The 27309-nt window shown below is 41.9% G+C and overlaps 1 protein-coding gene across 1 annotated transcript in view; it reads left to right on the top strand.

Annotated features, from left to right (window-relative positions):
• Positions 1-1398: 1398 nt before the first annotated feature.
• FRK (fyn related Src family tyrosine kinase) overlaps positions 1399-27309 on the top strand; it is a 64909-nt gene continuing 38998 nt past the window's right edge. The window contains exon 1 of the mRNA XM_039530462.1: positions 1399-2334. Within this exon, the coding sequence (XP_039386396.1) occupies positions 1904-2334 (431 nt within the window). The 5' untranslated portion in view covers positions 1399-1903. The remainder of the gene's footprint in view (positions 2335-27309) is intronic.

Genomic DNA, 27309 nt, shown 5'->3' on the forward strand with positions numbered 1-27309 from the left:
AAATGTGAAATATCTTGAACAAATAAGAATAATTTGGATATAATATATATTACATAGTTATTAAAAACACTCATATTATGTTTCCTTGAGATTTTGAAATAAAAAACTTTATCTGGGAATTTTTCACCAGATTTGGGAAATTTTTAGCGCTAGGTTGGGAAAAGTTGGCATCATGATATAGAAGCACTGACCAGTAGTCACATGAGCATGTCAGAAGGGGACCTCCATGTACAACCCCACCACCTGGTCCAATAAAAGGTATTACCTCACCGACCTGGTCTCTCATTTTCTGTCACCATTTATTAGTCACCATTTGTAATGGGAATAAAATTACAGCATCAGACATTCTGTGTGGGAACAGAGGTAAATGTGAGAAGTATGTATGAGCCCAGTTACTGCTGGCACAGGGCCTGACAGGAGCCATCTTCCACCTTTGCCATTCAGGGGCTACTGGGACTGGGATGGCTGCAGTACAGACTAGGGGCTGCAAACAGTGCCCCTACTCGGTCACTGTGGAGTGCAGGTTTACCTCAGCTATGCCATCTCATGCCCAATCTGCCTCTTCCCCATGCTGGAATTCCTGCATTCCCTGCGGAAACAACCCAGCGATTCCCTGTAACATGGTGATGTTCTAAGGCTTTGCCAGCACAAAGTGTTATTCAGCACAATGCTGAATCTAGTCCGAGGGGTTTATTTGGCCCAAATCTGTCCAAATACCATAGAGTGCCTAGATATTGTGGCGATGGCTGTTTTATAAATGCAAATGAACTGGAAGAACAGCTTTTCAGTTTCCATTGGGGTTGCTATTTGACTAGTATTATATATATATACACACACACACACACACACACACACACACACACACCTCACCTTGTATCTCTCATATCCTGGTACCAACACAGCTACCACAACACTATATATATATTTTTAATTGGATATTATTGTGAAATTGATCCAATAAAAGATTACCTACCTGCCTTGTCTCCCTAGTATAATATTTATCCTGAAAGGCTGGTACAATTCAACAATGTAACGTGATTCTAGGGCTAGTGCATTTAATTTTTAAGTCAAAGAATGAGGAAGGAATTAAAATCTATGACTTTTACTGTAACAAAGAAATATTTGTTTTTCCTTTTGTAAAGTGCCAAACCTAGGTCAGGCACAGTAAGGGGATTTCTACAGCCCTGACATAAAAGCAAGGTAAGCTTGCATGTTGAAAGCAGCAGCGGTTGTGCTCCCAGGTGGGGGCACTGGAGAGACACTGGGAATCCTACTCACATACCTCTGAAAAGAAACCAAAGCAAATGAGGAAGCAAATAAAAATATTCAGGCAGGCCTCGTCTCAGGCTGTGAAAACAACAGGCTGGCCAGGTTGGTTATTCATTACCAAGAGCTAGAATGTGCCGAGAGGTTCACTGCTGATCACGGAGCAGGCACCCATATGGGACAAGAGAAAGAATTATCAGAAGCAGTACAACTTGGGAAGAGTCAACACTAAGATTTACTAATGATTCCTAATTATTTTTACATTTTTTTTCTTTTGGCAGGACAAAAAGATCAATGATTTTCTGTTGCTCCCAGATTTTGGCCCAAACGCTTTATTTTTTTGTTTTCTTGATCAGAAGAGGAAGCAAACAATTCATCCACATGCACTATTGCACTTTACTGCTCAGGTATCATTCCTGAGTCTGAAGCTGCCTGAAAGGAGCTCTCATTGGGGCTCTGGAGAGAAAAGTTTCCAGCTGCAGCAAAATTTATTTAATCTTGTACCAAAGGAGGAAAAATATCCTGACAAAGAGCTAAACGGATGATAATGCAAAAGTATGTATAAAGGTATTGCCACTTGGAAAAGAAAAGAGAAATAAGAAGGAGAGAAGAAGCCACAAAGAAACAGAGGAGCAGCATGGGGAACTTTTGCCGGAAACATTGCACTTGGATGGAGAGGTGTGCCCCTTGGCTCTTCCAAGAGAGTGATGGCAGACAGGGAGAGAGATATAAGACGGGGATGGGCCAAGATAACCTGGGCTGGGTGAAAGATGACTGCCAGACAGAGAATACTTCTCAGATAACAACAAAGAAAGATGTGACTGGTATTCCTTTGCCCATGCCCAAGAACCACCATAAGTTTGTAGCACTTTTTGATTATCAGGGCCGCACTAAGGAGGACCTGAGCTTCCAAGCTGGAGATAAACTCGAGGTGCTGGATACATCTCCGGAGGGCTGGTGGTATGCTAGCCTCCTCCTGGACAGTGCCTCAACACGGCCTGGACAGAAGCTCCGTGGCTACATCCCTGCCAACTATGTAGCTCCTGATCAGAGTGTTGAGGCTGAACCGTAAGTAACACACATCTAATGCTCAATCATTGTTTCCCTTGTTTTAGCACAAGGCTCAGATTGCCATATCCTTTGTCACACCGAATAGTACCTTGCTCCACATGTAGTCTCAGTGGTGCAAGGCACTATTTAACATGAGTAAGGAGACCATAATCGAGCCCCAAATAAATAAAATAAGGCAAAGTATCCAGATGTTTGTTTCAGTCTAAATCGCTTCCCTTCCCCACATGCCCTAATCACCTCCTTATAAAGTATGTGGGAGTGTTGGCAGGTCATAGCTGGTATAGGTAATTATTATGATTATTATTTATATATCAGTAAAAGTATGCTAGGTGCTTTCCAAAGAGTAAGACGACAAGGTCTCTGCCCCCAAAGAGCTTGCAGTTTAAATAATTACAAGCTCACTACATTATTTAAAAGGCCAGGAAGCTGTAAACATACCCTAATGTTTTGTGGGTGAATTTCTAAAGTATCTGTGATTGTTTCTACCTCATCATAGACGCAATATGGTGCTGTGTAAACAAATCCCTGCCCTGTAGAGCTCAAAATCTGGCTTAAACTATGGTCTGGAAAAGGAAGAATGAGTGGCTGTAGTAGCAAAGTAACATTTGAAGTCTGACATGGTTTAACTGTATAGAGTTGCTATACCAGCTTTATACCACCTGAAGATTCTTTCATGTTGGGAGAACCCTCACGTGACCAGTTAGGACAGGTGTAGGGTCCCTTCTACTCTGGAGACCTTAGTGTCCAGGGTTTGGCCCACTGTTGCTATCCCTATAGTCAATCAGACAGCACTTCCTCCATTCAGATTCAAAAGCCTCGCTTCAGGACCATCCGCAGAAACAGCATTTGTCTGGGGCTATCAGAGAGGTGCCTGTATGCTCAAATTCAGCTCAGTCTGACCTCTGCTCTCTTTCAAGAACTGGTTTTCTGGCAAGATTTCCAGGATTTCTGTTTTTTTGCCACAGCTGGAAATACTGTGAAAACAACTTCAATTGTTTTTCAACTGAATCTCATTTATCCAAGTCCCTCTTATCTTTGTAATCTCCTCCAGCATGCATAATTTGCATTGAATAGCCCTTATTTGGAGTATCAAGATTTGTTTCTTTTACTGTTTTTTAAATTTTACCTCTCCACTTTTTCAAAAGAGAAAGAACATCAAGTTTTGTTATCCTTGTTTCTGCTTGAGGACCCATGGAATAGTGGAGAACTGCAGGGGGAGGTTTTTCAGCTCTCAGCTGAAGAGTCTTTCCTCCAAAATATTTGCCAAGAATTTGAGTTAAGTAGGAGTTAAAAACAAAGAAACACAAGCACCGAAAAAACAGTCTGACATACAAAAAACAGTCCTTATAGATAAAAACTGGTAGACAAGGATCTGATACTCCTAATGTGAGAACAAGCAGAAAATCCCTCCAAATCACTTTATACCTCACGAAGAAGTATAGAGGCTGCAAACTTTTTTTCTGCTCCTCACTTAAAAACAAAAGGGGTAGAGGTGAGGCTTAAAAGATTAATGAAATGCCTATTCAATTAAAATGTAGTGATATGAACATATTCTGTTCCCAGGACTTAAAATAGAAATGTTGTATTCCTTCTCGGTTTTTTAATTTGTATTTTAATCTGGTTTACCTATCACTTGCTTATGGAGTTTTGCGCGGATGGGTATTTTTAAAACTTTTTCTATTATTTCTTCAGAGATTAGTATTTTCAAATCTCAACTTTGTAAACTAGTTTATATACAGTAATTTGATTCAGGCAAGAGGTGCATCTAAAGAGAATAACAGAAGCATTTTTTAAGGTGATCTCTGTTTGTGTAAGTCCTAACTACAGACATCTTTTGGGGCTTAAGCAGTGATCATTCTATAAAAACAATGAGAAGTACAAGTTTGCCTTGCCAGTATTAAGTTATCAGGTTGGCCCATATGAGTCTGAATAGCACGTCAGCAGTAGGGAAAAGGTGAAAGACTACTGGTCTTTACAGAATGTGCACAGGGATTGCAGGGCATAGCTAACATTCTTTAGAGCATTCTTGACAAAGGGTAGGATACCCCTACCTATAGCAACAGAAGGTTATTTTCTGTTACACAAATTCAGGTGTCAAAATGTTTCAGACTGGCAAGATGCTATCAGGCAGAAAACTATCTGACCTGTGAACTGTGGGAGAAGTCTGAGTGTAGGAAAAAGAACATATAGCATATCTCTTGAGCACACTCCTTAGCAACCAACTGCAACTGAGTGGCAGTATGGATTTGGAAAAGGCTGCTCTGTCATTCTGCTGCCACAGACATTGCAGTACACATATATGTATTCGTGCCCCATGGGACAGGAAGGGTGGGACACTTTTCTGGTGTCATAAGAGTGTGTACACATGTGGCCATCATATCAGTTTATAAAATATATACCTATGTGCTGTATACAGTACATTGAATTGTCTCTGCTGATACCTTGAGATTTGTCAGCAGCCTTCATATTACTGACCACAAAATACTGTTGTTTTAGCCTTTGTCAACACTTCGAAATTTTCTGACCAGCCATATTATAGACCCAGTCAGAGATTGACCAATTCAGTCTAAATGGTGCTGTTCTTTCATTTCTGACAGAAGGCAGAGTTGGGTAATTACACATCTGTCATGAGAGATCTCTTGTGTAGGTAACACAGGACTCCATTCTCTCTTCCTTCCTGTATGTATGCGAAACTATCCAGAGATGTAGGCTAGGTGAACTTTGGGGCCTTCAGTAGGACATTTGGCTATAGTTCCCCTTTTTATTGGGTCCAGACAATACAGTTGACTGCTTCTTCCCATGTCTAATTAAGATAGCACTTGGATGAAAGCTAACTGGCTTTGAATCAGTCTCATTAAGTCTGAGGTAATGATGCTAGGATGGAGTAAATAACCAGGGGAAATAGCAGAGATTATATACGCTTCCTCCAATTGGAAGAATTGGCCCATATTTTGTGACTCATTTTCACAAAGGGGAGCCTCAGCTATTTTAAGTGCTTAAATTGCAGGAATGGCCAAGAATGCCTTTTTCTATCTGTGCTTCTTTCCTAGCAGCAGACTCCTGCCTAGGGTTTTAGGATATTGTGTGCAGGGGAAGAGTCTTAGATAAACTGTACAGCTCAAGAATATAATCAGATTAAGAACATAAGAATGGCTATACGGAGTCAGATTAATGGTCCATTTAGCCCAGTATCCTGTCTTCCTACAGTGGCAGGTGCCAGATGCTTCAGAGGGAATGAACAAAACAAGGTAATTATTGAGTGATCCATCAGCTGTTGTCAAGTCCCATGTTTTGACTGTCAGAAATTTAGGGACTAGCAGAGCATGGGGCTTCATCCTTGACCATCTTAGTTAAAAGCCATTGATGGATCTATCCTCCATTAACTTATTTAATTCTTTTTTGAACCCATTTATCGTTTTGGCCTTCACAACAGCACCTGGCACTGAGCTCCACAGGTTGACTGTGCATTGTGTGAAGTAGAACTGCCTTATGTTTATTTTAAACTGGCTGCTTATTAATCTCATTAGGTGACCCCTGGTTCTTGTGTTATGTGAAAGGGTGAATAACACTTCTCTGTTCACTTTCTCTATAATATTCGTGATTTTATGGACCTCTATCATATCCCCCCTTTGTCATCTCTTTTTCTAAGATGAACAGTCCCAGACTTTTTAAGCTGTGCTCATAGGGAAGCTGTTCCATACCCCTCATCATTTTTGTTGTCCTTCTCTGTACTTTTTCAAATAATATATCTTTTTTGAGATGGGGCGACCTGAACTATTCACAATATTCAAGGCATGAGCGTACCATGGGTTTATACCGTTGAAATTGTGATATTTTCTGTCTTATTTTCTATCCCTTTCCTAACAGGCCCTAACATTCTGTTAGCTTTTTAGACTGTGCTGCACATTTCAGAGAACTATCCACGATTACCCCAAGATCTCTTTCTTGAGTGATAATATCTAATTTAGACTTCATCATTTTGTATGTATATTTAGAATTACATTTTCCAATGTGCATTATTTTGCACTTATCAGTGTTGAATTTCATCTGCCATTTTGTTGCCTAGTCATCCATTTTTGTGAGATCCTTTTGCAATTCTTCACAGTTAGCCTTGGACTTAATCAGCTTGAGAAATTTTGTATCATCTCCAAACTTTGCCACCTCGCTGTTTATCTCCCTTTTTCCAGCTCATTTATGAATGTTGAACAGCACAGGTCCAAGTACATATCCTTGGGGAAACCCCGCTGTTTACCTCTCTCCACTGTGAAAACTGGCCCTTTACTCCTGCCCTCGGTTTCATATCTTTTAACCAATTACTGATCCATGAGAAGACCTTGCCTCTTATCCCATGACTGCTTAATTTGTTTAAGAGCCTTTGGTGTGAGACCTTGTCAAATCCAAGTACACTAGATCAACTGGATCACCCTTGTCTACATGCTAGTTGACACTATCAAAAGAATTCTAACAGATTGGTGAGGCATGATTTCCCTCTGCAAAAGCCATGTTGACTCTTCTTCAACATAGCTGTTCTTCTATAGTTTCAATCAATTTGCCTTCTACTGAAGTTACCAGCCTGTGACTGCCAGGATCACTTCTGGAGCCTTTAAAAAAAAAAGTGTTACATTAGCTATCCTTCAGTGATCTGGTACATAGGCTGATTTAAGCGATAGGTTACATACCACAGTTAATTCCGCAGTTTCATATTTCAGTTCCTTAAGAACTCTTTGGTGAATGTCATCTAGTCCTTTTGACTTATAACTGTTTGATTTATCAATTTGTACCATAACCTCCTCTACTGACACCTCAATCTGAGACAGTTCCTCATATTTGTCACCTGAAAAGAATGGCTCAGGTATGGCAATCTCACTCCCATTCTCTGCAGTGAAGACTGATGCAAAGAATTCATGTAGCTTCTCTACAATGGCTTTGTGTTCCTTGAGTCCTCCTTTTGCACCTTGATTGTCCAGTGGCTCCAATGATTGTTTGGCAGGCTTCCTGCTTCTGATGTACTTACACAACATAACAGCATTCTTTTTTCTGTCTTTTAATAGTTGCTCTCCAAATTCTTTCTTGGTCTGTCTAATTATACTTTGATACTGATTTGAGATATACATTTAGTTTGAGCCACTATTCTAGTGTTTTTAAATAATTTCCATGCAGCCTGCAGGCTTTTCATTCTTGTGATTGTTTCTTTTAATTTCCATTTAACTAGTTTCCTCATTTTTGTGTAGTTCCCCTTTATGAAGTTAAATGCTACTGTGGTGGTTTTCTTTGGTATTCCCCCCCTACGAGGATGTTACATTTAATTACATTATGGTCACTATTACTGAGCAGTTCCGCTATATTCACCTCTTGGACGGATCCTGTGCTCGACTTAGGAGTAGAACAAGAATTGCCTCTCTTCTTGTGGGTTCCAGGACAAGATGTTCCAAGAAGCAGTCATTAATGGCATCTAGAAATTTTATCTCTACATCCCATCTTGAGGTAACATGTACCCAATTAATATAGCTGAAAGCCCCCTTTATTATTATTTCTCTGTGTTTGTAGCCTCTCTACTCTGAGTACTTCATAATCACCATCACCAACCTATATGTCAAATGCTTCATGGATCACTGTAATGTTTCACTGAAATTTGTTGGTTTTTTTTTAAACAGTCATTTAGAGATTGACTTTGCCACTCTGATTCATGCTGAGTGGTACCTTACCACATAGGTAATCCCCATTAAATCTCATCCTTGACAGACAGGAAGGATGGTCCAGTGATTAGTGCCCTCGCCTTGGACTTTGTTTATTTAAGTCCTAGCGCACAGTCATCCTGTGTGACTATGTATTTTGTGAGGTGAAATACATTGAAGATTGTGCTTAAATACGATAGTGATGGGCTCCATATAAATACCAAAGATAGATAGAAAGAGTGGGGCCCTTAAATTTTATATGGACCTTTTTATTTAACCCCTTCATTACTGATCTTCTACTTCATGTGCAGTGCTCCTTATACTAACAACATTCTTTTGCTGTCAATGGAATATTAGGGTTTACCTGGTATGTTTGGAGAGGGGTGTGTTCTACTAGGCTGTACCTGGACTGCTTGGTACTTATCAAATAGTTAAAGATAAATAAATGCCTATTAAGACACAGTTGCACATGATCCATATGCTGCTGGTAGCACAATAAGTTACGTTATCTCACTTCATGAGGAGTTAAATACATAGCAGTGTAAACATTACACCAAACTTCTTATATAGTAGGCCAAGTCCAGGAACACTGCCTGAATAGCAGGAGAAGTGATGGGGAAAAAGATCTAAAGTACCCTTTTGAAGCTCCAATACACTCTTCCACTTGTGGAGGATCCAAACTGTGGCTGATCCTCTGGCCTCAACTCTAAGGAGCTGAGCTTTGTACTGTGTAGTGTGTATACATCCCTATTTCCCCCCCAAATAGTCTCTCTACCTTCTTCTGAAGGAAGAATGCACTAGCCAGGGGCGGCTCTAGGAATCTGGCCGCCCCAAGCAGGGCGGCAGGCGGCTCCGGCGGAGCCGCGGGACCAGCGTACCTCCCGCAGGCATGACTGCGGAAGGTCCGCCGGAGCCACCTGCCGCCCTGCCGGCAAAATGCCGCCCCAAGCGCGCACTTGGTGCTGGGGTCTGGAGCCGGCCCTGGCACTAGCTCCTTTAGCTAGGGGAACTTCCATGGCTACGGTACTGTGCTGGATTTGCCATCACATAATTAACAAAGCATAGGGATTTATTATGTTAATATGGGTTAGTGTCACCGGGTGCTCCACTCACTGCTTGAGTGGAGCTTCTTCCTGGTCACTCTGGGGATTGGCTCTCAAGGTGGATGACCCCCTTCTGCTGTCTGCCTCTCCATCTCTCAGGTCTGTGGCCCCTCTCTCACTCCAGACACTGCAGTGTCCTCTTCATGACTTAGCCCTCTGGCCATGTTACTTAATGTTTCCCCCACTTCCAGGGTACAGTCCTTCAATTCTCTGTCACCCACACAGTGACCCAGGCAGTCTTCCTGTTTATGGCCTGTGCCTGGTCTATGCAATGCCCTTTGTGGCTGGCAGGGGAACCCAGTCCCACCTTCTACTCCAGGTTCCAGTCCAGGGACCCTCAATCTAGCAGATGTGGGTATCCTTACTGATCCTTCCTTGGACTGCTTCCTAAATCTCCTGGTTCCCCTCCTTTCTCTGGGAGTACCAGCTCCCAAACCCTCCTCCCTCTTCCTAAGAGGTGACTTCCCTTTCCTAGCAGCAGCCCCCTTTCTGTTATCAGCTCCACCTGTTCCCACACAGCTGAGCTTCCCCTCATTACGGTTTCCTATCAGCCTTCAGTCCAATAGGTTAATTGGCCCACCTGGCCTCCATTAAACCCTTCAAGGCCAGTGTGAGGTAGACACCCATTCACAGTCAGAGAGAGATTTGTGTTAACATTTCTGCTAGGTTCTGTGCCTCTAGCATATGGGTGTGTGTGCCCAGTGCTAAGTTTGTTTTCTTTGGCTTGTCACTTGATTTTTATTAAAAACACCTGTTCTTGTAAAAAGATGGGAATTCCTCCAACATTTTGTTTGGCTGGAGAGTCACAAAACAAGCAGTGCAGCAGGCAGCTTTTAAAGGGAGGAAACTGACTAGTTATGTGGCCCAGGCCCTTGAAAATGCACCAGGACGGACCCATTAATTTGTTTGTGTTTGAGGCACAGCAGAGTGGAATTTCCCCTCCATGTCAAAATGATCCAGTATTCTAGCCATCTGATACCCATTAATGGGAGATGAGCAAAAGTCTTCAAAAATTTAAGGGTCATGGAGGAGGGATCACTCAGTGGTTTGAGCATTGGCCTGCTAAACCCAGGGTTGTGAGTTCAATCCCTGAAGGGACCACTTAGGGATATGGGGCAAAAATCAGTACTTGGTCCTGCTAGTGAAGGCAGGGGGCTGGACTCAATGACCTTTCAAGGTCCTTTCCAGTTCTAGGAGATAGGATATCTCCATTAATTTATTTTTATTTTTATTTTATTGTATCACATTTCAACAATTGCTGAGAAATTGTAAGTAGTGCCCAATGAAGAGTGGATCAGCTACTCTGGGCCTGTGACCTGAAGGGATCCACAAGGTTTAGAGCATGCAGTTGCTTCCCTTTTTTGCTGTCTCTTCCCATTCAGGCCCGTACAGTTGTTTGTTTGGTTGCTTATTTGATCATTAGTCCATTTCTGATTAGGAGGCTAGAGGGCTTTCCAAAGTAGGGGTTTTTGAGACCTGGATTTCACTCTACCTGACTATACTTTGTATTACGAGGTAGAGCATGATCTCTATGACAAGTCACCTGCTGGATAAGCCTTTCAGTATTTTTCTTCTTTGTGCATCTCGGTCTATGCTCAAAATAACGATCTAGCCAGGGTTTCATATTTGTAGTGGGAATGTGCTGGAGAGAAGTTGTTTCTACTCTATCTGATCAAAGTCTTCACCCTGAACATTACTCTTCTGGAATTCAAGAAATGAGACATTAAATACATTTAAAAAACCCAGAGATCTATTCTATCTTTTTAAAAGAAGGTCCTACTTGAAGCTGGATGTCAATTGAGCAGAAGAAAACAGCAATTTTAATAGATTTCTAGATGAGAGACCAGAAAGCTGAACTAAAGTGTAGAAATGTCCCTGACAAAGAGTATATTCTCTCTCTCTCTTTTGCACTGTGTTGACTGTTTTTCTGCACTGTAAACAGGAGCCATAGTAACACAAATTCACCTGCTCTTGTTTCATTAGCACCAGTTGTTTTAACTAAACAAGAAAACGACATAGTGAAAATTATTATGGACAACAAATACTGCCCAGCTGTAGAGTTAATTTTAATGACCCAAAAAATCAAGCCGTGTGAGTGGCAGTGCTACAGAGAAACCTTTGTTTCTTAGAAAAAGGCTGGAGTCTCATTGTGGGTCTTCCCTACTCCCCTCTTTCTCATAAAGGGTCCATTCACTATTTATCTAACATAAATTGTATTATATCCATTCATCCCAACACCACGGACACAACGGAGTGCTATGTTAGGGGAAATAAATCCAAGCGCATGCAAAGGAACAGATCTAACAAGTTAATTCCAATTTGAAAGCTATGACCAGTTCCACAGATATTGCCTATACTGGCTTTCCCCAAACTTTTGAAAGCTGAACCCCTGTTCCCCCCACCTCCATCAGGATAATGAATCCAATGTGTGCATCCTTGCACTAATCCCACCCTGTATTGTTAAAGGTTTACCCAAAATGAGCAACCTCTCAAAAATGATTTTGCACATTTTCATAATATGGTACTTTTCCTTTCTTAGATGATGTGAGAAGTGAAATAGTTAACAATGTTAAATATCATTATCAACTGAGTTAGCAAATGTTTAAATGAGTGGGGTAGATCAAGCTTAGAACTATTGTTTCAGGATCTCTGGAAACTCAGGCAGATATTGGTGCCTTGGTTAGACTTGGATCACAAAGTTTTCTGCACAACAAAACCAGCTAGAGACTCTCTTTGAAATGGAAGCTGAGACGCTGCAGAAAAATTGAAAAACGTGTCAAAAAAACCTGGCTAGTCCTTTGCACCCCACACTTTATAAAACACCGCCTTATACTTAAAAAGGGGATGCCACTAAGACCAGCAACATTGCTAGAGCTGAAATGATTTTTTTTCAGTGTTCAGATTATACCTATTCCAGATCTAGTCTCCAATAATGTTTATCACTGTAGTAAATATTTATAATTGTAAAGACTGCATAAAAGTTCTAAAATCTTAGTCCCTTGCTCCAATGATGACATACCTTAAATACATTTGGTAATATAAAGTCTATGTAAATTTAAAGCTGAGATGATGAAGTTTGACAGATCCATGAAAGAATTCAATTAACTTGAGCAATAAAGCATGGCAGGGTGAGCACTGCAGAACTATAATCAGATGCTTTGGGAGTGACTTGCCATTGTGTCCTCAATCAACTGAAACGCTTGACATTTGGCCCACCATGCATGGCTTTGAGTGCCATACTGTGATAAAAATGAGACTGTGGTAGAAAAAGGCCCCTAAAATAGATACTTTGTAAATGATTTTAAAGCTTGTTGTCTGGCAGTCATGTTATAGTGTACTTAGCTGTACTTTTCATAACACAATTTGATTCAGTGAGGACAGAATACTGTCTTACAGTGAATGTGTGTAACAGCAAAGGAATGAAGGAGTTAATACAGCAACTGAAGAACTGTCCCAGGTTGCTGTTTCCATAGAGGTGGTTTTGGAACAAATCGATAAATTAAACAGTAATAAGTCACCAGGACTAGATGGTATTCACCCAAGAGTTCTGAAGGAACTCAAATACGAAATTTCAGAACTACTAACTGTGATATGTAACCTATCACTTAAATCAGCCTCCATACAAGGTGACTGAAGGATAGCTCAGTACGCTGCTCACACGGCCGAACACTGACTCCACAGTTTCCATTGGCCAGGAACCATGCCAATGGGAGCTGCTGGTGGTGGTGCCTGCGAATATGGGCAGTACGCAGAGCCCCCTAGTTGCCCCTGCACCTAGGAACAGGAGGGGGGACATGTTGCCACTTCTGGGAGCCACGAGGAGCCAGGCCTGGCAGGGAGCCTGCCTTAGCCCTGCTGTGCCGCAGACCGGAGGCTGCCTGAGGCAAGCACCGTCCGGCTGGAGCCTACACCCCAAACCCCTCCCACACCCCAACCCCCTGCCCCAGGTCAGAACCCCTTACATATCCTAATTCCCTCCCAGATCCCGCACCCCACCCCCCTGCCCCAGGTTAGAACCCCTTACATACACTAACTCCCTCCCAGAGCCCGCACCCCAACCCCCTGCCCCAGGTCAGAACCCCTTACATACCCTAGCTCCCTCCCAGAGCCTGCACCCCAACCCCCTGCCCCAGCTCTGAGCCCCCTTCCACACCCAAACTCCCTCCTGGAGCCCTCACCCCCTCCTGCACCCAATCTCCCTGTCCCAACCTGGAGCCTGCTCCTGCACCCAAACCCTTCATCCACGGCCCCACCCCAGAGCCTGCACCCCCAGCCCAGAGCCCTTACCCCCTCTCACACCCCAACTCCCTGCCCCAGCCCAGAGCCCTCTCCCGTACCCCACACCTCTCATTTGTGGCCCCAGCCTGGAGCCCGCACCACAGCCAGAGCCCTTATCTCCTTCCGCACCACAACCCCCTACCCCAGCCTCATGAAAGTGAGCGAGGGTGGAGGAGAGCGAGCGATGGAGGGAGGGGGGATGGAGTGAGCAGGGGCGGGAACTCAGAGAAGGGGCGGGGCAAGGGTATTTGGTTTTGTGTGATTAGAAAGTTGGCAATCCTACTCTTAAGCAAAGTAAGCAGTCATGGGATAAGACGGAAGGATCAGTAACTAGTTAAAAGATATGAAACAAAGCGTAGGAATAAATGCTCAGTTTTTACAGTAGAGATGTAACTAGAGAAGTCCCCCAAGGAACAAACAAACAACAAAACCCCTTCATAGATGGAGGAAGGGTGGCTTGCTAGGCCTAGCTGCCTGTTTTTTTCAGCTTCCATAGAAACGGGGTGTTGTATTACATTAGCTTCAGTGATTAAACATTTTGGGTGATATCAATGATAAATCCTTATGCCAGATATTGAATAATAGCAGCTACTGTGACTCAGTTTTTGTCTTTGATGCTATGTTTTTTGTTTCTGGACGGGTGTGTGTGTAACACAAGGAATAAATACGTACTGAAAAAATTAACTAAATTAAGACTGTAGAAACTGAAGAGTCATTCTTTTGTTTATTACTTCAAGCCACCTACTCATTCACAGACCAGAAGGAGGGAAAGACCAAAGGCAGGCTGGCTGGAACATTGCAAAATTATTTATTCCTGCTTGTGGAATAATGTGTGTGGAAATCCTAAATCCATATTTTAGGCAGCTAAATAAGTGCCCTGATTTTTCAGATGTGATGAGCAGCCAGCGGATCCCAAGGGCTTAAAAATCTTGGCCCAAATAAATTAGATGCAGGCAACGAGCAGGAGTTTCACTGGGACTGCAGCACTTCATGTGTAGATGTCACATGTGGGAATAGTGTGCCTGCTGTTTTGCAGGCCACACTTACTTTCCTCAACCCACCCTAATAAAATGTCCGCCATTCTGGCTACGGGCCGGCCTTGTTACTCTAGAAATTAAACTGGTTTTGGAGTGGAGGGGAAAGATGATAGATTCATTTTTGTCCCTAGTAGGGGGCATAGGATGGATCAGAATATGTCTGAGAGTAATTTTACAGATGTAATTTTATACATTATATGTACTAATATATAGTTAGGATACAGATTAATGGGTACTATGAAATCCTTTTAGTACATCATACTACATCCTTTTAATTGTCTAGATATTGCAAAACTGTTGTGGACTTTAACCTGAAAATAGACTAGGAGAAGATGTATTATTAACTGTAATTTCTATTTTGTTGATAATCAGTATTTCTTAGTTGTGTATATATGAATGTGGGGGACATACTGCAGAGATGAGTGCTTTGCTTGGTGTTTATATATATATATATATATATATATATATATATATATAAAAACACCAAGCAAAGCACTCACCAAGTGCTTATATATATATATATAAAGAGAAAAGCAAGATATCCATTAACACATGTAAAAGTTATTTTAAGATAGAGAACACACTTTTGAATAATCAGTGACCTTTGTTGTATTAAGCGTTAATACAAGGTAAGTTTATTCTATTACCTAAAGATTTTGTAAAAGAAAAGTAATGTTAAATATTCAGCATTCAGATTCAGGTATAACTGCAAAGGATTGAAATAAAAATTACCAGGAATTTAGAAGGAAAATTGCAATAAGTTTCTCAGTTCTCCATACTATAAGTGAGAAGAGTCCTGTATTCTGAATTTTTATAAGATCATAAACATTTTTTCCAAAGGAAATAAACCCAATTTCAGGTAACAATCAACTGAACCCTACCTCTCATTATTTGTTTAACCTGGTAGAATTATAAAGAACCTCTCTGTATTGGTAACACACAATATACCCAGTCATGAGCAGTTAAAATTGTGAACTTGAGTCATTGGCTGACTTTTCTCAATCTCCACATGTGGTTATTCTCAGGACGTGACAGCAGAGTCCTTTTGTGCAGAGAGATCTCATTTATTTCACTGGAAGGTACTGCACAATCTCGCTTAGTCATTACACCTATTTAATTATCTGCATTCCTCTGACAGAGGAATTTCCTACAGTAATTCCAGTTAATATGCCCTCACAAAAGCATCTGTAGTGTATTAGTGTTCCCCAAGACACTGCATCTCCTTATACTAGCACTGTAAATGATACGCTAGCCCAACTTTTCAAACCTGGTTGCTGAAAAACAGATTCCTAAACCCATATTCAAGGCCTTTAAATAGAAGTGTCATGATTTTCACAAGTGCTTAGAGCTCACAAATCAGAGAGAGCAGCAGGTGTTCAGCACCCTTAGAAACCTCACTTTGGGCCCTTAAGTTTGAAAAATATTTACATGTCTGGTGATCATAAAATCTAGCTCTTCTATAATGCTTTTCCTCAGTGGATCTCCAAGTGCTTTACAAAAGTAGTCAATATCATTACCCCCATTTTACAGATGGGGAAATTGAGGCACAGGGAGGGAAATGACTTGGTTAATGTAGGTGTTGGGAGGGGGTTCCCTTTACACTTCTTCCAAATAAGAGAGTGAAAGGATTTCTTATTGTTTTACGTTTTCCCAAGTACCTACAGGAATATAAATGCTAACAGCTGAGAATATGAAACAGTTATAAACACAGATGAACAGGTACCTTATTTATCCAGAAAGGATTACTGATTGTTTTCCCACATTACTACCTGAATGACAATTTGAGTATCCATGAAAGATAATTACTACTTTTATGAATATTCACCCAGGGAGACAATTATATCTTGATCATATCTTAACATTGCAATAATCTGACAAATCAGACATTTTTTAATACCAAGATACCACAGACAATCTTCTCTTCGTTTTATTATATAGCTGCTAGGGAACCTGGAGTGTTAGTTGTCTGCTGGAGAACCTGGAGGCTAGTCTTCAAAATCAGTTAGGGTGGCCAACTATCTCATTTGTGAAAACTGGACATGGAGCACCAGAACCTCCCTTGCTCCATCTCTTTCCCTTGAGGCTCCACCCCCCACTCCTTTCCCCCCCTTGCTCGCTGCTCTCTCCACCACCCTCCCCTGCCAGCTGAGCAGGGCTCTAAGGGTGGAGGGGTGAGTGGAGCAGGACATTGGAGAGAGAGAACAGCACTTTAGGGTTGGGGGTGAGTGGGGTAGGATGCGGGAGGAAGAGCTGTGCTCTGGGGGAGGGGATACTGCTGCTATCTCAAATGCTCCATGGTTTCTCCAGCAGCAGCAGCTGCTGCTTCCTCCCCATCCCCCGCTCCCCCCACACACCGACCCAAGACAGAGACCGGTTACCATAGGTAACCAAACTTTTAGTGTGTCAGCACTGCTAACCGGACACTGCCAAGTTCCCCTTTCGACCAGACTTTTGGGTCAAAAAACGGACACCTGGCAACCCTATAATCAGTCTGGAAACCACCCTTGTAGAAACACTGCTTTCTAACAGATCACTTATTAGGCTAGGTTTGGAGTTTGCCACTGAGTTGAGGAAATATGCTGTAACTCACTGGACTGGTGGAAGAACTGGAACTGCCTTGAATTCTCAGATTGCACAGTCGTTCCTTGATAACAGAGATGAGAAAAGGGGTGTTCTGATTGCCAGGGTGCATAATTCCTTCATATTGTATACTGGATGATTATTCTAGTGGGATCTGAGAGGGGATCTGACTCCGTCAATGCTACTGGAAATAAGACTAGAATGGGTGTGTATATAGGGGGGGAGTTCTGCATAATGACAGATGGCAAAATCTGACCCAACAAATTATTTAATACAGTTTCTGTGTGTATAAAGTCACTGTCATACATGTACATAATTCTTAGCTTCTACTGCTGGGTTTGGCAACATGTATTGCTTTGTTTTTTTTTTAAACAACTAGATGTTGACTTCTGTTTTTTTAATCCCCCAACCTTGTAAATGCTCTTTATGGTTTTAAAGGACTCTTTATCAGCAAGGGATTTACCTTCATGCTATTCCGATATATCTACAGAGACATCAGGGAAAAACCTTACCCACCTCCAAGGGGGCACTTACCTCCAGCGGCTCCCAGTCGGTGGCGCAGCAAGGCTAAGGCAGGCTCCCTGCCTACCCTGGCCCCACGCCACTCCCAGAAGGGACCAACACGCCCCTGCTGCAGCCTCTCGACTGGAGGGGGCATGGTTCCATATGCTGCCCCTCTCTGCAAGCACTGCCCCCACAGTTCCCATTGGCCACAGCTCCCTGATCCAGGCCAATGGGAGCTACGGGAGCGGTGCTTGCAGGCAGGAGCAGCGCACAGAGGGAGACTTCTGCCCCCCCCAATTCCGAGGGCCACACTGGCCGCTTCTGGGAGTGGCATGGGGCCTGGGCAGGCAGGGAGCCTGTCTTAGCAGCAGCCCCGCTGCGCCATGGAGATTGTGATAGACTGGGAGATCCTCTAGGATCAAGCAGTCGATCACGATCGATCGGTTGGTGACTACTGGCCTAAGACATCCATCTCTTTCCATTTACTGTCTAGGAGCCTAGATGCTAACGCAGGCTTTGGGAATCCCAGTATGTTCCTGTAATTTTCTAGGTGCCTAAGAGTTAGGCACCAAGATGCTGAGCATCAGAACATCCAATTCCCTTTGTGCATCCAGGCATTCATTCCCCACCCCTCTTCTGAGGAAGAAGGGCCAACAACAACGAAATCTATAGGAACCTGAATACTACAGAACATTTGAATGTGTAAATATTCTCCGGTGCTTAGGATATTATGTACAGGAATACACATTTATTAATCATTAAAATTTAATTCGAACTGCACTTTTTAAGACAAACTGAACAATCCAGCTATTTCAATATCAGTGAAGCTAATCATTTAAAACTAGTCTGGACAATGCATTGAAGATCATACCATAGGAAACAATCTTACATTGGGAGGTACCAGCCACTCAGTTCCTTGCTGAAAGTTTCCTTTAAGATGCAAGATTCCGATTTCAGATGTTTCTTTTTTCTGTGCAGTAACAGATTTCTTCTGTTATCTTAAATTGGTAAGGTTACAAGTGACTTATCCAACCCTACTTTGTGCAAGGATGCAGTGCTATTTTGTACACAGTGTTTCTTCTTCAAAAAATGAGGACTTTAAAGCAAATAAAATTACATGAAATGACAGATGAATTATATGAAAAATGAATGGAACTGTTAATTAGTCAGATGATTGCAAACATAGTTTAAAGATCAAGATTGATTTATGGGAGAGGATAATATTCCAATTCAAATTAATTGCAAGAGACACTTTGACTTGGGTTCTGCTTCTAGGAATCATTTGTGAATTTCTATGAATTATGATGATAATGGGATAAACTAAACTATACTGATTGAGTCTGGCCTTACAACAGTATTCCTCGCCACAGCAGAGCAGAAACAACTCTGTTATGAGTCTTGTATGAACACCAATGTCATGGGCCAGATTCTGTCCTGATTTCTTCTCCATGCAATCCCAGTGAAGAAGATTAGGGTAGAATTTAGTCTTAAATAGCTAATTGCAACATATATTATTATTGTCAGCTAATGAACAGCATGGCACAGCAGTGTTTCACCATCCATAATCCCTTATAAACAAGGTCATACCTTGTGTTGCATGGCTAAGCTTGTCATAGAGATCATCAAAATATTTTTAACTGGAGAACTTGCTGTCCTAGCTCTGAGGTGTCACACATATGAATGAAATAGTATCCATGCTGCCAATTAGTTTTTGTATTCTTCAATGACAGTAGATTTATTCAATGATGTAGCAAAAATATTTATCTGCGCCTATTCAGGTCTGGATTCCATCACCTTTACTCATTTACACTGAACATTGCTTTATTCAAATCCATATTCTGATACCCTATGTAGTCTGGGGAGGCGGAGGGTCCAGCAGTTTAGGGACAAAACCATCAGACACACCCAGCTCTGCTTTAGCCTTCAAGCAGGTTTTTTTGTTCTTCTCTTACACCAGTGCAAACAATATGGAAAAGTAACAACAGTGATAGACCTGGCCTGATACCACAGGGTCCTCTACCTCCCAGTAGCTCCAGAGCCACGGCCCTTCCTCAGCCTCAGGGCCTACCTATCCAGAGGTAACCTTCCAGCAGTTACTCTAACAAGTATTTAGCTCTCTGTCTCCTCCCCCATTTTTTACAGGAGCTGGGTCCTTACATGTATCTTCACGTTGGGAGTCTGAGCCAATCATCATCTTCTGCTTAGCTGGATCAGCTGGTTACCAATACCTATCTGCTGGGCTTCTTCTTAGCTGGGGCTAGCTGCTCCTTGGCTCTGCAGACCGTCGCTTGTTCAGGGAAAGCCCCTGGCAGGCTGGGCCAGTTTGTTTACTTGCCACATCCGCAGGTTTGGCCGATCATGGCTCCCACTGGCCGCGGTTCACTGCTCCAGGCCAATGGGGGCTGCGGGAAGGGCGGCCAGCACATCCCTTGGCCCGCGCCACTTCCCACAGCCCCCATTGGCCTGGAGCGGCGAACCACGGCCAGTGGGAGCCACAATCAGCTGAACCTGCAGATGCAGCAGGTAAACAAACTGGCCTGGATCTCCAGGGGCTTTCCCTGAACAAGCGGCGGCCTGACTTGAGAAGCACTGCCTTACATTACAAGTGGTCTGGTGGAAATCAACAGGCTCACTTGTGGGATAAGATGCTACTCAATAAAAGGGGTATGAGAATCAGGCTTTAAGGCCCAGATCCTGAAAGGTATTTGGCTCCTAACTTCCCTTCAAATCAGTCAAAGTTAGGAGACTAAATACCTTTACAGATCTAGGCCTAAGTGAGTAGTGGAATTAATAGGACTACTTGTTCAGAAAGGAACTACACAGTGTAAGTATGAGAAAATCTGGACCTCTGTCTCTGGGGTCTTTTTCCAGCAATGAGCAATACTTTTCTATGCCAAAATGAAACAATATCAAAGGTCTGCATAGAAATTAGTCAGTTGTGTATCTGGGTGGAAGGTTTATTAAATGTTCAGTTCCAGAGGAGTATCTGTTTGAATTCTCTGTGATGTGTTCATTTGATTTACAAACCAGTGGTGTGTAAACATGTATATGACACACCTCTTCCGACAAAGCAGTGACTAGGCTGTGGTGCAGTTATAGGATGAAACTGACTCCTCTTAGCAGAAAGCCCACACAAGACCTTTGACTGTTCACATCTCACTTAATCCCTACTTTGAGAGTCTAACTAGGACTTAAGTGGTTCATAAACCTTGGGTAGGCACTCCAGTCACATGTCAACCGCACCCAGATTGAATGCCTTCTAGGGCCATGTGTATAGTAGGCTGATCTTCACTAGTGTTTTCCTCCTCATATTTGAAAGTGAATACTTATATATGTAGGGTATAGCGTGGTATTAGAGTATGCAATATCTGTAATAAAAACCTTAGATTTCTAACAGAATACCTCTCCCTCAGAGCCTTGTCTTTGTGAGGCCTAGCCCCTCAAAGGTATGTAGCCACTTAACTCCCATTGAAATCCAAGGGAGTTAGGCACCTTAACACCTTTTGGGGTCTGGGCCTTGAAAAAAACAATCTGGAAAACAGACCAGACAGTTGGTTATACCTACTAGTCTTTGCATAGTGGAGTGTTTTGCTTAAAATATACAGTGTGTTTTATGCCTTGGTGATGTGATTAATCCCTGACTTGTAATCTATTTGTACAAGAATTGGGGAAACTGCCAGATTCAACTTTGTACAAATGCTGATACAAAATTTAAACCATATCCTGATAACTAAAATGGTCACTGCCTATCCTCTTGGGGCTTATCAATTCTTACCCGCTAACTAGGGGGCAAAGGGGGTCTTTGGAACCACAATCTGTACATACCATTCTGTGAAGACATCTTCTAGTTCTCCTTCTGACTCCTACCTACACTCCTTTTCACCATGAGTAGGAGGTCATCATGGGGAGTTTCTGAGAGGTGTATAGGCAGTGAGAGAGAAGTCACAATGGGTAGGGGAAAGGTAAAAGGGTGTCCTGATCTGTATCTGGTAGCCAATGGATACTAACAATGAATATCCAAGATCCAAGTGTCCAGAAAAAAATGGATTTGCCATATTCCTAACAATTATTCCCCAAATAACTGTGTAAAGCTAAACCTCAGCGTTAAGGGAGAAAAATAGCAAAGCCTCTTCCTACATTCTCATGGTTTCTATATTTCCTCACCCTGGCACTAAAATAATCTTCCTTTGGCAATGAGATCCAGTGGGTGTCAGTGACTAAGAGGCTCTAGGTTCCACACGTCAAGCATAGCAATACCTCTCATTTATCATAATAATTACATTCTTCATCAGCATGAATCTTAGCAACAAGTATGACTCAGAACTTTCTATTCTGAGTGTAGTCATTGTGTTTAGCTAAGGTTAAATGATGTTGACCTGAACAGCTATCTTCAAAACTTGTATTTCTAGTTCCATTCAGGGCAAAATAGTTTCTGATTATGGGAATTAAGCAATCAGTAGAGATCTCTATGGCTTGTTTGTGTATTTTAAATGAACCCCTTTCTTAAGTTTTGTCTACATTAGACATTTTCTTCAATATTTTGACCAGGTTTTAATTACAGTTTCTGAAATGGCTGTTCTTGTCTATATTTTTGCTTAAACCATACTCAGAATCAGTTTCTCTCTACCTTCTGCTGAGAACTGGTAGCTAGTTTTGCTGAAGTAATCAGAGCTCTGGATTGTGGAACTAGTAGGGCGGTTAAGTCTACACATATGTGAAGAGTGTAAACAAGAAGAACAGAGAAGAGTTATCTAGGGAAGTACAAGAGAGAATAGTTATGCTCTTCCTGCAAATGAAATCAGTGCTATGAAATTGTTCCCCCAGGGCGGCTATGAAATCCCTGCTGAAAGCAGCACTTACTAGGCACAGGGCAAAGATTCAGTTGACAAGCACAGTGACAGCATTAACTCAGAGCCCTAAGACACTGGTGATGTCAGAGCATACCTCTTCAGCTTTTACTTTCAACAGTCTTTCCCTTTCTCCTATTGGCTATTACAGGGGTGGGCAAACTTTTTGGCCCAAGGGCTACATCTGGGTATGGAAATTGTACGGCGGGCCATGAATGCTCACGAAATTGGGGGTTGGGGTGCAAGAAGGGGTGAGGGCTCCGGCTAGGGGTGCAGGCTCTGGGGTGCAGGAGGGTGGGACCGAGGGGTTTGGAGGTGGGAGGGGGCTCAGGGCTGGGGCAGGGGGTTGGGGCGCTGGAGGAGGGTGCAGGGTCTGTGCGGTGCTTGCCTCAAGCAGCTCCCGGAAGCAGCGGCATGTCCCCCCTCTGGCTCCTACGCAGAGGCGCAGCCAAGTGGCCCTGTGCACTGCCCTGTCTGCAGGCACTGCCCCATAGTTGCTGGCCACTGGGAGCTGCAGGGGTGGCACTTGGAGAGGGGGCAGTGTGCAGAGCTCCCTGGCTGCCCCATGCATAGGAGCCAGAGGGGGGAACATATTGCTGCTTCCCAGAGCCGTGCAGAGCCATGGCACATATGAAGTGGGGCAAGCCCCAGACCTGCTCCCCGGCAGGAGGTTCAGGGCCGGATTAAAATGTCTGAAGGGCCAGATTCAGACCCCGGGCTATAGTTTGCCCACCCCTGGGCTATTAGCTCTGACCTTCTCCCTCCCCCCTACCTAACAGGCCATTCATTCCCCTCCTATATGCTTCTCTGCAATCTTCCCTCCCTCCTTAGTCCCTTCTTTCCTGTCTGCTCCCCTACTTCCTACCACTTTCTCAGTGTCACTGTCCACTCCTTTGTCATTATTATTAACTCATTCCTCTTGCCCTTCCTCCTTGCCCCTCTCCTGTATCTCCATACTACATTTCAAATAGAGATGTTTGTATATACACATAAAAACCAACTCCCTACATGCTTCTGTGCAGAGCATCCCTGTGGAGATGGGGTCCATGTTGTCCACAGGAGTGCAGCCCCATAAATTCAACTTTCCTCTCACCTCACACCATGGAAGTACACAGTTTCTGCTGCTACAGGGACATCTGCAGTCCAGAGATGGCCCTTACAGGGCTCTTGGTCTTTCCAATATGTTGGTGTGTATATCATAGTTGTTAAGGCTTATTGTCAGAAGGTAGCTAGTCCTCTGAAGGGTCAGGGGCTTAGCCTACTTCTGACAGGCTCCACAAGGGGAAATGAGGCAATTCAGACTAATTAATCACTGAATAACTGGAAACAAGTTAATTGGGTAGGGAAGAACCTAGGCATGATGAAAGGGACCATTTCCAGTGCAGAAGGGAGTTAGGAGAAGAGTGGATCCTTTGGAGAGGAACAGTCCCAGGCTGCAGGAAATGAAAGTTCTCATAAAAAAGACTTTTTTTGGAGGGGGGGGGGGGTTGGGGGTCACCTACAAAGGAAAGGCAGGGAGAATGCTCCTGGGTCCTTCTGGTTTGGTCTCCATGGGGGGATGTTAACCCAGCAGGAGGGATTCTTTCCCCAGCCAGTGCCAAGAGCTTCTGGTTCTAGAAGAGAGTTCTGGGTCATGAATACCTTGCTGGTAAGGGACCTTGGACATAAATGGGGTTGATGGACTCAACCCAATGCTTAATTTGTGCTGGGGCTTGCTGGGGCTGAGCCTTGGCACCTCCAGGCTTGGCAGTAAAGAAGGCATGGGGCCACGCATTGAGCAATGAGAATAAAACAATATTTGAATAGCTGCTTGTTCATTCAGTTAGCACCATCCACCATGTGCACTAAGGATGGGGAACATGTGACCTAGTTATTAAAGAGGGCATCATAACAAATGTGCACAAAGGGGCCTAATTCTGGCATTTCCAACTTTTGAATTCTTGATTTTGCAACCTTAACATTCTTTTAACATAGTTTTTTTTAATATCATGGTATATATGTTATATATTTTTAATAGTATTAAAGCTTTTTTCATTCAAACCAGACATTGCAAGAGCTTTTATAATTATATAATTATATATCTTGAAACCTGATACTAAATATTTATATATTTAAATTTTAAAGTACGATATATATAGTAGTGTTAGGTAGGAAATAGTTTTACTGTCCTGAGATATTTATTTTTTCCTATTTCAAACTGGGACAAAAAGTTGAAATCTCAATTTTTCTGAAATTCATAATCCGAGAAAAATTTCTGATTGGGTCAATTGAAATGTTTCATATTTGATAATTTCAAAACATTGTGATTTGATTTCAACCTTTTAATATATTTAAAACCTTTTTTTTGTTATCCATTAACTAAAATTTTGGAACAAAAGGTTGTATTGAATCCAAAAACTAAATTTTTCATTTGAAAATGTCAAAATGGAGCATTTCAACAATTTTGAAACATTTTTTAAAAAAATTCAAATTATTAATAAAAAATGACTCTTTCTGGATAACAATTCCTGTTTGGATGAATCAGCATTTTCCAACATCAACGACAAATATTTAGCTGGAAAATTCCCAACTATCTCTCATATGGAATCATCCCAAAAATTCTACTTTGGACTTACATGTTGCATTTCCTCTCCTGTTTTAACAGATCACCATCTTTTATTCTTCTTAATCAGAGTAAGTGAGACTACTGATTTGGTTACCAGTTGAATCAGCAAAATAGTCTTGTATCTCCATGTAGAGTCCTAGCCTCTGACACCTGGTAGCCTCTAGTGAGCCCTGCCCATATGAAAGTACAGATTGAAACTTCATATGAATCACTACGTAAATATTCCAGTGAATCTGATGTGTGACATTTGATTTAACAATAAAGCAATTTAAAGCAACTAGAAAGTAATGGTCACCTGAAGTCAGGAGCATAACAGACAGTGATTGACTTGCTTGTTCTTCTGTTAAAGGGATCTGATTTGATATAATCTTCCTTTTCCCTTATAACCTCTGCTCATGCTAAGCAATTACTTTGACACATTAATACCCTCTCTAGGGTGCACTGTCAATTTAAGATGAACAAAAGTAGACTAGGCAAAATACTAAAACCCTTTTTTCATATAATTTCATTACTAACATTTTAAATGGGCCTGTTGAGATTTATGCTAGGAATTTAAACATCAATTTAAAATGAAAATGCCACTTTGAATTTGGGTGTGTTTTTCTAAGAACTTAAAGTGGATCACAACTAAACATGTATCTCAAGGGCAAGGATAATAAATGATTATCTTATTATTCCCTGATGTGTCTGGCACTGGACAATAATGACTGCATGCCCAATAACTCTGTAATTGGACCCCTTTTCTATCAGAATTATTCAGCTAGGCTTTAACAAATTGCATTCCTCATGGGGATTCCCATTTGCATTAAGCAAATCGTATACAGTTGTGATAGTGAAGGACTACAAGGGATGTACCCACTGTTTTCCCTTCCAAAATAGTAGTTTCCATTATATTTCCCCTTCTAGTGAACTTTCTTGGTCTCCCTTGCCTTCCACCTACTTTGAATCTTTAAGAGGGAATCTTTCCAACTGCTACATTGAATGGGCACCTACAATTTCCAGATTCACTCTGATATCTAGATGTCATATTACTTTGTATGAAGTGGCCCAGCAGCCATGAAAAAGACGTTGTAATCAAAAGTTTTAAATCAGTATTCCTGAAATGGGGACCCTGACCACTTGTTGTCATTAAATATACTATGGTAATGGCACATATAGCAAAGTTTTATATCCATAAAAGGAAGTAGATCAATAAAGTAAAACAAACAAACAAAAACTCCAACAAAACAAAATCAAAACTACCTGTGGCCCCCATTCAGGAAATCAAGACTATTCAAAAAGTGCACTTAAATTTTAAGCACACTTTAAAACCCACTGAAGTTAATGGGACTTGAACACATGCTTTAGGTTGAGCATGTGCTTAAACTCTTTCCTATATCAGGGTTTATGTTAATTTAATGTTATGGCTGAGATTTTACATACAGAAGTGTAATGGAATTTGAAAATGTGGGTCCCAGTTTAGCCATAAATTGGCTCCCACTTGCATTTGCTGTATTTTGTATTATGGAATATGTGTTTTACTTCAATACTTTTATATCTATGAGAATATATAATTAGGGATTATCCATTTGAATTTCCTAACTATTCTGTATGTAAAATATCAACCAAAGAGCAACATTGCATTTTGTTTGTATTTGATTTCCACAGTTTATTCTAGTTCTATTTTGTTTTGTAAACAACAAAGGGCTGTGTGTTTATCTTGGGGTCATTAGATTTGTAGTAGTAGTTATTTGTGCTGCCAGCCAAAATGTAACACCTTTTTAAGACAGGAACAAGTAATATGAAATTAAACTCCTGTTTTTATGCCTTTTCTGCCTAAAAATACTAATCACTCTGTTTACCTTTACTGGAGTGAAATCCCACTGTCCATAGACTTGAAAGGGAAATATGGGTTTACTTATTTAAAAAATGTAGTTTACACGGTTTGGATGTGTGATGCTCTATTCGTAACCAATATTTAGAATTCCGAGTGGTCCTAATCTCTTTCGCAGGGATGCCCCACGTTTAATGTGGGATTTCAGTACTGAACTGAACTGGTGCCTTGTCTCCTCCTTATTGGTTTGACCAGTGTTTCTGTCAATCAGGGGATTTGCAAATTTATTGGATAATTTGTTTTTCCAGGGTCCATCAAACCAAACAATTACTGTATCGCCAACAGATTGAAGTATTTTACTAATACATTCTAGATATTGGCTATACATTCAGATTCCTTCCTTTTCCAAATGCATATCATGACCTTCAGGTGGTTAGAATGATCCAGACAGTTGTACATAACACTCGTTAATGTATATATAACAATATATAGTTAACCAAAGCAAATATACAGTTTAGCATGAGATCAAG

Source organism: Mauremys reevesii, linkage group 3 (genome assembly GCF_016161935.1).
Source record: "Mauremys reevesii isolate NIE-2019 linkage group 3, ASM1616193v1, whole genome shotgun sequence".
Lineage (NCBI taxonomy): Eukaryota > Metazoa > Chordata > Testudines > Geoemydidae > Mauremys > Mauremys reevesii.